Raw genomic sequence first — 12,552 nt, forward strand, 5'->3', positions numbered from 1 at the left:
GCCGGCAGCCCAGAGCCCTCTGATTCCCGGCCACGGCTGGGATTTAAAGGGCTCTGGGCTCCCTGCCCCTGCGGGCAGCGCAGAGCCCTCTGATTCCCAGCCGCGGCTGGGATTTAAAAGGCTCTGGGCTCCCCGCGGCTGCTGGCAGCCCAGAGCCCTCTGATTCCCGGCCGCAGCTGAGATTTAAAGAGCTCTGGGCTCCCCACGGCTGCAGGCAGCGCAGAGCCCTTTGAATCCCGGCCCCGGCTGAGATTTAAAGGGCTCTGGACTGCCCGCAGAGCGCCGTGTGGGGGGGATTTAGAATCCCCCGGCGGGCCGCACAGTGAGGCTCCGCGGGCCGCATGTTGTGCAGGTCTGTTCTAAGGCATGTTTTCTAAGCTTTTAGGGTATGTCTACACTGCAGTAAAATATCCCATGGCACTGAATCCCAGAGCCTGGCTCAACTGACTCAGGTGTACGGCTAAAAATAGCAGAGTAGACTTTGGGAGGGAGGCATCTACATTGCTCTTTTTAGCCCCACAGCTACTTGGCCAGGCTCTGAGACATGGTGCCATGGGTCTTTTAGTGCAGTGTAGCTATATCCTTAGTCATTCTCGTGGCTCTTCTCTAAACCTTCTTCAGTTTTCCAACATCCTTCCTGAACTGTGGACGCTAAAACTGGAGACAAGATTCTAGCAGCGGTCACACTAGTGCCAAATACAGAGGAAAAATCACCTCTCTGCTCCTACTTGAGATTCCCTGTTCATACCTCCCAGGATCACATTAGCTCCTTTGGCCACAGCATCGTCATGGGAGCTTGTGTTTAGCTGATTAGCTGCCACAGCCCCAAATCTTCAGAGTCTCTGCTTCCCAGGCCAGAGTCCCCCATCCTGTAAGTATGGCTGACACTTTCTGTTCCCAGATGAATACAACAATTATTGTTTGCTTGTGCCCAGTTTACCAAGCAATCCAGGTCACTCTGAATCAGTGACCTGTCCTCTTCATTATTTACTACTACACCTATTTTTGTGTCATCTGAAACTTTTTCAGTGATTTTTATACTTTTTTCCATGTCATTGATAAAAGGGTCAGATAGAAAAAACACCTGTTTACAGTTACATTTTGAGGCCTATCAGCCAGTTTTTAATCCATTTAATGTGTGCCATGTTAATTTGATACCATTCTAGGTTTTTTTTTATATCAAAATGTGCGGTACCAAGTCAAATCCCGTACAGAAGTCTATTACATCAACACTATTATCTTGATCAACAAACTTGTAATCTCGTCAAATAAAGATATCAGGTTAGTTTGACAGGATCTGTTTTCCATAAAGCCTTGTTGATTTGTATTTATTACATTACCCTACTTTAAATTTCTATTATTCAAGTTCTGTATCAGCCACTCCATTATCTGGGTGGGATCAATGTCAGGCTGACAGGTCTATAATTACCCAGGTCATTTTCTCTTTTTAAAAATTGGCCCATTAGCTTTCTTCCAGTCTTCTAGAACTTCCCCAGTGCTCTAAGACTTATTACAATCAACATTAACACCCAGATAGCTCCTCAGCCAGTTCTTTTAAAACTCTTGGATGCAAGTTATCTGTACATGCTCATTTAAAAATGTCTGACTTTAATAGTTTCTGTTTAACATCCTCCCAAGATACTAGTGGAATGGAAAGAGTGCTACTGTTACCATATGATGAGACTATATCATTTTTTATCCTCAGATACTGAAACCTTCTGCCTTTCACACATTATTATTGATAATTCTACCATTTCCATCTAGTATGGACCAATACTACTATCAGGATTCTTTTTGTTCCAAATATATTTGAAAAACTCCTTATTGTCCTTAATTCTGAAGGCAATTTATTTCTCCTTGTGTCCCTTTGCTTCCCTTATCAGTTTTCTACAATTCCTAACTTCTTATTTAAATTCATTTCTATCAACTTCCCCTTTCTTCCATTAGTTATATATTATAGATCAAGCTGATGTGTTTATTCCACAATCCCAAGGGCCACCCATTTTTTTTTCTCAGATGCCAGAATTTCCAGCTGTCCCTGCGTGGCTGCCAAAACCTCCAGCTACCTCCTAGCAGTTTCTACTGCATTGTTACTCACTATCAGTCTAATCTCTGATGGCACCTTGAGCTGAAAATGTGAGGGAAGGTGAAAACTGAATTTAATCTAAACACTAAATTAACTACCTAATCAGTTAATGCAGAGGTGAGGCTGCCTAGTGCCCCCCACAGTATACCAAGAATGGTTAAACTGAAACCTCTATAAACCAGCAAACGAAAAGTTAAGGTAACACAAACTTAAACCTCTGAAAATCAGGAAATACAAAGTTAAAGGTATGCCCCCCACAGGCCACCTTAACTCTGCCCCCTGGAGCTGGCAATAGCCACTGGGAAGGGTTCAGTAAGGGGTCTGTGTGGTAATAATGAGGAATGAATGGTTAAGTGGACATGCCATAGTTTGTGTTGTGGTCTATAGATGAGAATTGCAGCATTTTGATGCCATGCACTGCAGCCACATTCCCTGTGTTTGATGTGGCTGCACTGAATGGTGCAGGGATCAGATGGAGCAGGTTGGCAGAATTGTCACTGATATGAGAGATGAGCAAGGCTGGGGCTGGTGTCGGCATCGCTGCTCCCTCACGCCCTGCCTTCCTCTCTGGGCAGGGCTGGCATCCCCACTCACTCCCCACATTCCTGCGCACCTCACTTTTGCGAAAAAAGTCAGGATGGCCGGGACAGGGCTTAAGTAGGACGTATGGTCACCCTACTGCTGGTGCCTGTGTGCAGGTCACCTGTCCTCCCCTTCCCCAGAGCCCGCGGCCAGGCTCTCACCTCCAGGTTTATGCGCTCCAGCAGCTCATGTAAGGTCTTGGGCTTGGGCCGCTTGCTCTTGCTCTGCACCCGGCTCTTGCGCGCTGGCACCGGCTCCTCAGGGATGATGTCCACATAGATGAACTTGAAGGAGCCCACTCTGTTGTTTAGCACCCCTGTCCAGGTGCCCACGGGGGGCTTCTCTATGATCCCGATGATGTCCCCTTTCTGGGCCAAACATGAAGAGGAATCCCTTTGAGAATCTCTACCCACTGGGCAGGTGGGACGGGGCTGGGCTTGTCCCACCTGCGCCGTGGTTGCTGGGTCTGTGCCCACGGGCTCCCCTAGCAGCGGCACAGGTAGGAGCTGGGTGGAGGCCTGGCCCCCCCACAGTACCGCTGACATGCTGTGGGGGACAGCCAGGCAAAGGTGCTGGCCCACCTGTGGTCGCGAGCCACAGGGAGGGTTCCCACAGTTGGGGGCAGGTGTCGTCCTCTCTCCTACCCTTGCACTGAGGAAGGCGAGGGTCGGGGCTGCCTCTGCCAGGCTTTTTTGCCCCACATTTTCCCTACTGGCATCACTGGTCAGCTCCTCTGGTGCCAGATGGGGCTCAGCCAGGTGCTGGTGTTTTAGTACATTGCCAGCCAGCTGCTCAGGGGTGGGAGCACCAGGGGAGACCTGAGGAGCTAAGCCAGTGGGAGCATGCAGCAGAGGTTGGGGCAGAAGAGCTGGGCCGAGGCCCAGTATCTGCAGGTGGAAGGTGGCTCTAAGCCTCCTCTCTGCCTCTGGGAGTGAGAGCCTGGTTTGGGGCTGCTTGCCCTGATGCCAAGGCTGCAGTGTTCCCAAGAGCCCAGTGTAGCACCCTGGCCTAGCCTGCGGAAGGCTGGTCCAGGGGTTAGAGCAGTAGCCTAGGAACTGGGAGCCCCTGGTTCAATTCCCTGCTCTGCCACAGAGGCCCCGTGGGACCTTGGACAGGCCCATTAGCCTCTCTGGGCCTTGGTTCCCCCATGTACACTGGGACTACGGCCCTGCTGCCTGGAAGGTGGGAGGAGAAACCCATGCAGTCCAGTTGCACGATGCTCAGGTGCTGTGATGAGGGGGGGCAGAGTAGGGTGTGCCCCTGACCCCTTTTCCTGGGAGGATGAGGAAGAGGCTAGGGTCATTTCAGCAGCTCTGTGCTGCTCTGGGACTGTGCCTGGGGAGCCAGCTGTTCTCCGACTCGGTTGTGCTGCAGGATTGACTGCAGGGCACTGGGCTGGCTGCTGGCCCCAGCCTAGCTGGGCTACAAGGCTAAGATATATAGATATATGGCCTGTTAGCCAATGGTGGGGGCTGGTGGGGGCAGCAGAGCCAGCATCAGAGCTAGCCTACCAGCAGCGGAGCTCTGTGCTGCCCTGCAAGTCGCCAGGAGGGGCCTGCCATGGGGGACAGCCTGGGCTTGTGCCTTTGTGATGGTTACAGGGGTGATCCTGCTTGCTGCAATGCAGGCCCTGGCGAGGCTGGAGAAGGCTCTCCTAGCAGCTGGGCCTGTCCAGCCCCTCAGCTGCAGGGTGTCTATGAGCAGCTGAGCCGGGAAGGGGGTGTTAGTCCCAGTTCATGCTGCCTGGCGCCTTGTGGCATGGGAGTCGCATGGAGGTTGTGACTCATGAGAATGACACGCGAAGTGCTGTCAAAGGAGACCGGGGCCCTTCCTGTTCTGTTTCCATTTGCACTTGGAGAAAGGACAGCTATGGTAAAGGCCCAGCCCCAGAAGCTCCTCCAGTTGAGCCAGGGAGAGCCGGCTCCATGACTTGAGCCTGCTGAGGCCAAGCGAGCAGGGACCGGTGGTGGTGTGTGTTCAATAATAGCTCTTTCTCTCTGCACCCATCTTCCTCCTGCCCCAGCCGGCCAGGCCTTACTCACCCGCAGCTTCAACGAGTCCTTGTCGTAGGGGCTGGGCGTGAAGTCTGTATGGACCCGGGCTCTCCCGCAGAAAGGGCCACTGTAGGGCAGGCTGGGCTCCTCCAGCCTCACACTGTTGCGATTGCTGCCTGTGGTGCAGGGACTGGTGCAGCCCAGTTCACTCCCTGCAGTGGGGGCAAGATGTCAGCCTCTCCTGCTGAGCCAGCCTGGCCAGGAGTTTTGCTTCCCTTCCCTGGGAGCTGGCCCCACCCAAGGGCAGCCTCTGACTGGGGTAAGTGACTGTGCCGCTGTCATTTGCACTGGGCTTAGGAGTTTTTTTCCACTGCGCCTGCCACAACCCTCCAGCTGCCAATGAGCAAGAGCCCCAGTGCCACGTGAGAGACCTACACGTAACACAGGGGTGCCCCTCCCCCATGGTGGGCAGAGCTGGTTCCCCCTGCTCTGCAAGGGACCGTCACCGCCTGGGCGCTGCTACTGCCTGTTCTCTGCACAGTGAAGGAAAGCGCAGCTGCTTCTCGCAGCACGGGGTAAGGAGGCAGGACAAGGGCCTGACGTGAAATTCTGCCGCCCGACATCACCCCCACAACTCCATGAGCAGTATGTAGGGCACGTAGGGTAGCCAATTTTCTAATCACACAAAACCAAACACCCTGCCCCTCGCTCGCTCCATCCCCCTCCTGTCGCTCGCTGTTCCCCACCCTCACTTTCACCAGGCTGGGGTAGCGGGTTGGCGTTCAGGAGGGAGTATGGGCTTTGGGCTGGGGGAATGGGCTCTGGGGTGGGGCTTGGGATGAGGGGTTTGGGGTTTAGGAGGGTGCTCCAGGTTGGGACTGGAGTTTGGGGGAGAGTGAGGGCTTTGCCTTGGGGTGGGGCCAGGGATGAGGGGTTTGAAACAGTCACCAGGTCCCTGCGGCCTGTAGGTGCATGGGCAGCCATGCAGATCTGTGGGGTGCGTGCTGCCTTTGCTCCCGCAGGCGCCATCCCCCACAGCTCCAACCGGAGCTGCCAGAGTCCCTTTTCGACCGGGCGTTTTGGTTGAAACCAGACACCTGGCAACCCAAAGGGCACATATACGCGCACTGCAATTACAAACCCGCGCCAATAAGTCTGAGCCTGGTTCTGCACACAGCTCTAAGGCCACCTGTGTTCATGGTTAGGTGCCACCTGCAGCAAGGGTTCTGCAGTCTGGGGGTGGGGGAGCCGCAAGGTCTACCCATGAGCCCGAGTGCTCGGCTCTGAGCCTGGTTACGCAGGTTAAAGGCAGGGAACATGCACTGTAAGTGAACTGAGCCGGCCCCGAGCCCCTGCATCCATGGTAGCGTGTGTGTCCCAGCCATCTCTGGCTGCACTAGACGGGTGGGGCTTCTCCCACCTTTGCCTGGGGCAGCTTCCCGGCCAGGGCTCTGCCCCAAGCAGGCTGAGGCCTCAGGGTGGTGGTGGTGTTGGCAATCACCAAAGCCCTGTTGGCCCTCATGCCACAATGTCCCTGGGGCAGGCAGCAGGGGCCAGAAGGTGACAGGGTGCTGTGTCCATGTGGGCTAGGCTGAGACTGCTCTGGCCTCTGCCCTTCCTGCTGGGGGTGGGCCCTCTTCTGCCTCCAGAGGTGCCTGGGGAGAGCTGGCCATGGGAGGGGAGCTGGTGGCATGTGAAAATGCCCCCTCCCACTGAGCCCAGGGGAGCAGCATGGCACCTGCGCTCACCACTGGATGTCTGGCGGCTGAGTGGTGTGTGCATGTCCTCGTCCAGCTCCACGTATGACAAGGGCATCTTCTCGAGGCTTGGCTCCTCCAGGCTGCCGTCCAGCGACATGGGGGACATGGATCCCTCCTCCCCCACTTCTCCCTGCAGGTAGAGGCCAAGGCAATTAGTGCAGGCTGTGGCAGAGGGGCTGCAAGGCTGCAGCACAGCTGTGTCAGAGGGGCTGGTACTCAGTCACAAAAGCAATGTAACAGGGGCCCCGGCTTGGCTTTCTGCATCCAGCCGCCTTGAGCACACGGGCTAGCTGCTACAGAAAGGAGCAATGCGATCACCATCTGGAATCCCCAGACCTGGGCCTCCTGGAGCTTGAAAACTGGGTCCAGGTATTTCAGAGGGGGGTTCTCCTGGCAGCAAGTGATGCTGAGAGGTGGAGTAAAGAGGGGCCAGGGGTGTAAACTGTTCACTTTCCTGTTTCACTTGCTTGGCGGGGGGGGTGTCTAGGTTAGTGGATGGGAAGTGTCCATCTAGAGCTGTCAGCGCCCTCCCCCCCCCCCCAATCTAGTCATTCAATTTCCTCTGCCTTTGTTCGGATTGCTGTGGCCCGACAGCTTCACGCTGTCCACCCAGCCTTCAGCGGACATGGGCCATTCACGGGGCCGATGAAGAGTGCTGGAGTAAGTTTAAAATCACTTTGCTACAGAAGTTTGAGATGACCCTTGTTGCTTACAGAAAGGGACAGTGCGGGGCTCAGAGAAGGCCTGATAAGAACTAGTCTAAAGTTGCAGTGAGCTGGGCGAGTATATCAGGGAGGGGATGGCAGGTAGGGGGAGTGCACACTCCAGGATGTAGGCACCACTCTCAGAGTTCGAAGAATGGCTTAGCAAGCAGAAACCCAACCTGATCCAAAGCTGGGCACAGAGCTATGGGAAGCCAGCCTGGGGCAGAGGACAAAGGTGAAAAGGGGCTGGCACAAAACAAGCTCCGGAGGTGGGGGCAAAGGTGCCCAGCCCATGGGGAACCTTGGGCAGGGCCGGTGCTTCCATTTAGGCGACCTAAGCGGTCGCCTAGGACACCAGGATTTGGGGGGGGGGGCTTTTTGCCGCCCTCAGCGGCAATTTGGCGGCGGGGGGGCCTTCTGCGCTCCGGGTCTTCGGCGGCAATTCTGCGGCGGGTCCTTCACTCGCTCCGGGAAGTGCCCCGAAGACCGGGAGCGCAGAAGGACCCCCCCCCCCCGCCGCAGAATTGCCGCCAACGACCGGGAGTGCGGAAGGACGCCCGCCTAGGGCGCCAAAAACCCTGGTGCCGCTCCTGACCTTGGGCCAGTCAGGCGAGCCTGAGGAGGGGAGGGGACAAGCCAGCTCATGTGATGGGTGCTTGTCCAGTGAAGGGTGGAAAGCAGCAGAGCCTGAGTGATCAAATAAACCGTGTTGCACTCTCTGGATGAGGGGAGTCAGACCCCAGGCACAACTACCCTGGTCGCCAGGCAGCCACTAGCCCGTACCCTGTCTTGGGAGCTGGTGAGGCGAATGAATGGGACAGTGGTTCAGGAATAGTGAGATACAGTCTGGCTGGAGCACCCTCTGCCCCAACTGCAGGATAACTATGTAGCCTGAGCCAGCTGGGGAGTCCCCCGCCCACCACTACCTGCATGTTGGTGGTATCTGTTCTTATGCACTGGGGCAGGGCAGGCGTTGTTTCCACATGCCTGCACTGGAGGCATAACTAAGAAAGGACCCCCTCTCCCTCACAGGGGTTTAGAGGTCAGACAGGCAAGAACATTCATACTCGAGTCTTGCTCAGGATCCCACAATTCCTAAAAGGAACAGCAGTGAAAGAGTTGCTGTCACATTGTCATCAGTAGGCCCCAGAGTTAACTACCTTTGGGGAGGGAGTTGCTGGGCGGGCTGCCCCCTGCAGGCTCAGCCAGGCCCTAATGCACCAGGTTATGTTCACAAGGTTTTCTTTGCAATCAGAAGGACTGGGAACTCTACTTTGGGAAATGAAAACCTTGATTGTACAGGAACCACCAGAGACGAGCCAGGCTGGCAGCCAAGCTGGCACCAGCTCTGTCTCAGCTCGCCTAGTGCCCCACTCTGGGCACTGGTCCTTTCTTTTCTGTGGGTTCTCTGAGTTCCAGGTCTTTGTCCTGTGCTGACACCCTGGGATCTGAGCACAGAGACCTGGCACCCTGCTCCTTACCTTCCCCTCAGCCAGTGCCTTCACCACCATCTTGCCCATCTTCCTGTTCATGGTACGGGAAATGACAGCTCTCCACTTCTTACCCAGCTTCATGCCACTGCTCTTCCCAGTGTCATCAGGAGGTGCATTGGCCAGGTCATCCTCAGGAATCTGCAGGGACCGTCACAGCTGGCAGTGAGGGATGGGGGACAGAGCCAGAGAAGCGAGTGCCCTGCTCTGCCCTCTGCCCCTCAAACTAAGGAAGGATGAGCCAGCTGGGCTGCCGCCTGAGGGTTGGGAGGATGCCCTGAGCAGAACCCTCCACAGGGAAACCCAGTGCCCCACACAGCTGAGCCCAGGCACTTGACTGTGGGGAAGAGGCACGTCTTCAGTGAGCACCGAGAGTCCACCTTTGCCACACGCTGTCCCTGTGTTGAGAGACGATGGGGGTGCGCCCAGCAGGTGAGAGCCAGCTTGGGGAGCAGTGCCACACAGAGAGCAGTCAGTGTCGTGGGCACTTCTGACTCTTCTGAGAAGCTGTCTACCTAGGACGGGTGCAGTGTATGTACCATATGTGTCTGGGCGTGGAGTGGTGGGTGGAGTTGGGGCTGTAGGAGCCCAAGGGGCGAGTGGGTTGTGGGTGGAGTGAGGCCAGGCTGGGGCTATATGGGCCCGAGGTTGGAGCAGGCAGTGAGTGGGGCAGGGCTGGACGGAATATATGGGCACAAGAGGGCAGTGGGTGGGGCAGGGCTGGGGTTATATGGGCCTGGGGCAAGCAGGGACTGGGCAGGAGCCAGTCCCCCTGTGTGAGTGGGGCTGGAGGGGTTTCCCTGAGGGCACGGAGTGGGCTAGGATGGGATGCCCATGGGGCCTGGCAGCCCGTGAGTGCAGTCGGTTTCTCCCTGTGGCACAGATACTCACGTTCTCCTCCAGGTTAAACTCCTTCTCGCTCACCACGGGGGAGCTGGGCTTGGCCTTGCCAAAATCCTTGAAGCTGCTAGAGCGCTGCAGGGAGAGCTGTGAGGGAGCAGGGGACAGCATGAGCCAGCAAGCCCCATCCCGCTGAGAGCCCCCTCCCGCCCCGGGCCTGCTCCCTCCTGCTGAGAGCCCCCTCCCGCCCCAGGCCTGCCCCCTCCCGCTGAGAGCCCCCTCCTGCCCCGGGCCTGCTCCCTCCCGCTGAGAGCCACCTCCCGCCCCGGGCCTGCTCCCTCCCGCTGAGAGCAGCCTGCTGCCCCGGGCCTGCCCCCTCCTGCTGAGAGCAGCCTGCTGCCCCGGGCCTGCCCCCTCCCTCTAAGAGCTGCCTGCTGCCCCACCCTGACATGACACTCAGGAGGGGCCTCCTCATTCTGCAGCATTACACTCTGCCCCTTCCCTGGAGCCTGGCCCCCAGCAAGGCCAGGAACAGACCAGGGCTCAGCAGATCTGTCCCCATCACGCAAAGCCCTTTCCTACCTCTGCATGTCGCCCTGCCCCTCCCTGGCCCCACCCTGGCTGGAGGGCTCTCCCATCCTGCAGGAACTGCTCAGACATGGGGGTAGCAGGGCCATGATTGGCAGGTCAGACTGGTACCAGATATAGGCTGCCCTCAGCGCTCCCTTTATTGGAGGGCAGAGGCACTGTCTTCCAGGACAACCCGCAAGGCGCGGCCAGGTGCAGCGGTGGTGTGCTCAGATACAGCACGCACCATAGTGCCACCTCGCAGCTGCGCTGTACACTACAGTTAATGTCCATTCCGCTGTCCCTCCTGCCTCATCCGCTCTCCCCTGCCCTTGATCGCTGTTTCCCTTGGACCAAGGCCCATCGACTGCCACACTGGTGTGGGAGAGGACGTGCCCCAGGCCCTGCTCCCTTTAGCTAACTAAACACACAGCCACAGACCCTCTGCCCTTTGCTTGGAGACACACCAAGTGCTTTTTAACAAGCCTGAGCCCATGCTCAATGGCTGCACTTTAGACAGAGAAAACATGCGGCCCATTCCCAGGGTCACGCTCCGAGGCTGGAACAGGCTGCAACAGGCTGCAGCTTGCTGGGCTCTGACCCTTAGCCAGCCCCTTCCTGCTGCTGCCATGAAGTGGCTGCTGAGCCTGCACGACCCACACTGCTCCAGGGAGTTTGTAATCTAAACCCAGGACCTGGGCCCCCTCTCACGCCTGGGTACGTTTGTAGTCGGTGGTGTAAAACCAGAGGATTTGAGGGGAGCATCAGGCCCAAAGAGGAGGAGCTATCGGGATCTGTCCCTCCAGCAGCCCCATCCATTGCTGGCTCCAGGGTAGCTGCAGCATCCGTGGCCTGGCACTGTGTGGGTAGGGTGTGCTCCCTCTCCAGGCCAATCATCCTGTGTGGGGAGGGGTAGAGCCCCACACACAGGTCTCTCCCAGCCTGTGGAACCACCCTGCCACCCAGTGCAGGGTAATCATCTGGTAGGATGGTGCCCAGAGAGCTTCTCTGGCAGCAGGCCCAAAGCCCAATGGCAGCAGGCCCAAAGCCCAATGGCAGCGCTGCCCAACTCCCACAATGCTCTAGCAAGGGTTGCAGTCAGTGGTGGTTTCCAGACGCCCCAGCGCTGGGCAACAGGCGACTCTGGGCAACTCTCTGCTCGCCTTGACACAGAATATGTGTCCAGATGTTCGGGCTTTTCCTCTTCACACGGCAATAATAATACGAAGGGAACACATGGATATGGAGGGGTGCAAACATCATCATCAAACATGCCTAGTCTGTTGCTCCCTGCTAGAGTGACCTCCGATTCCAGCCAGACTTTGACACCGATTCTTGCCTTTCGATTCTAATCTGGTACCGCCTCTGATCTCTGGTCTCCAACCCCGGCCTGACTGACCCTGACTCTTATTTGACCTGGCCTTGTGATTCCTCCAACTACAGCCCGGTGTACTCCAACTACCCATCCCTGATGAGTAGACCACAGCCCAGCTGTGACCGCTAGGCCAGACTGCCTAAACCTGGTCCCTTACACACTGGGGCAGTCACAAGTTACTGAGGCTTTGTTGTAGCTCTGAGTTTTCAACAGGCATCACTGGTGTAGTATGTCCTGCAGAATGTGTGCTCAAGAGCTGGTTTACATGTCAACTCCAGGGCATGCTCAGAGTCACATTTACCAGACAAGGCAGAGGACACTTCACGTCTCCATCAATTATTATAGGTGTTTCTTTACGGAGATTTTTTTCTCCCATGTGAAAACTGAGCAGTAGGGTGTGACTATGTGTGCCCATTTGATCACCCTATTCCTTAGGAACATCTGTCTGTAGGAAACAGGGTATTAAACTGAGAAGTGGAGGTGGGAGAAGGGTTGAAAAACCCAAGACTAGATGGATGAACATTCTACAAAATTATTTGATTAATGGTGGAGTTTCTGAGGAACTGCTTCAAGGCAGGCTGGAATAGAGAAGAAGGATCGAAGAGCTGACCTGATATAGAAAGAACTAAGGTTAGAAGATGAAGTGATTTACTGCAATCACAAACGAATGCCCTATAAGTGATCCAGCATAGTCAACATGGAGTCACTGCCATGGCATAGCTGATGACTTCCAAGGATGCAGTGGAGCATGTTTAGACATCTCACCGTGTTGCCATTTCCTCTTTCTGTGCATTAATCTCCAGTCACCACACACTCCTGGCCAAGACTCTCTTTTACAGTCCCAAATGGCCTCGTGTAATTCTTGGAATACACAGGCCCTGGGCTTTGTAGGAATAACACTCGGGTGCCACATATTAGGCAACCTTGAGGTATGCTTAACTGTTCCCTGTGAGCAAAGAAAGCGGAACACAGCTGTTTTTGTGCATGAGTCCATCTACCCCTTGTAATGTCAGACACTTTCCTGCTGTACTCTGGCATTTGTTGCAGGCAAGGTTTCACTTTGTGCTATGTAGAACATATCAACTGTCTGGTTCAGTTCAATATCCCTACCTGCAACTTCCAATGGCCAGTGTGAACCACAGGTGCTGACTTTT

At 55.9% G+C, this 12,552-nt stretch overlaps 1 protein-coding gene across 1 annotated transcript in view; it reads right to left on the reverse strand.

The window, feature by feature from the left end:
* The window catches only part of SASH3 (SAM and SH3 domain containing 3), a 34,382-nt gene that overhangs the window by 5,524 nt on the left and 16,306 nt on the right, over positions 1-12,552 (reverse strand). Inside the window, exons 3-7 of the mRNA XM_045029833.1 lie at positions 9,508-9,603; positions 8,608-8,757; positions 6,411-6,552; positions 4,711-4,874; positions 2,830-3,036 (exon numbers count right to left, since the gene is read on the reverse strand). Of these exons, the coding sequence (XP_044885768.1) occupies positions 2,830-3,036; positions 4,711-4,874; positions 6,411-6,552; positions 8,608-8,757; positions 9,508-9,603 (759 nt within the window). The remainder of the gene's footprint in view (positions 1-2,829; positions 3,037-4,710; positions 4,875-6,410; positions 6,553-8,607; positions 8,758-9,507; positions 9,604-12,552) is intronic.

This window comes from Mauremys mutica, chromosome 9, assembly GCF_020497125.1.
Source record: "Mauremys mutica isolate MM-2020 ecotype Southern chromosome 9, ASM2049712v1, whole genome shotgun sequence".
Taxonomy (NCBI): domain Eukaryota; kingdom Metazoa; phylum Chordata; order Testudines; family Geoemydidae; genus Mauremys; species Mauremys mutica.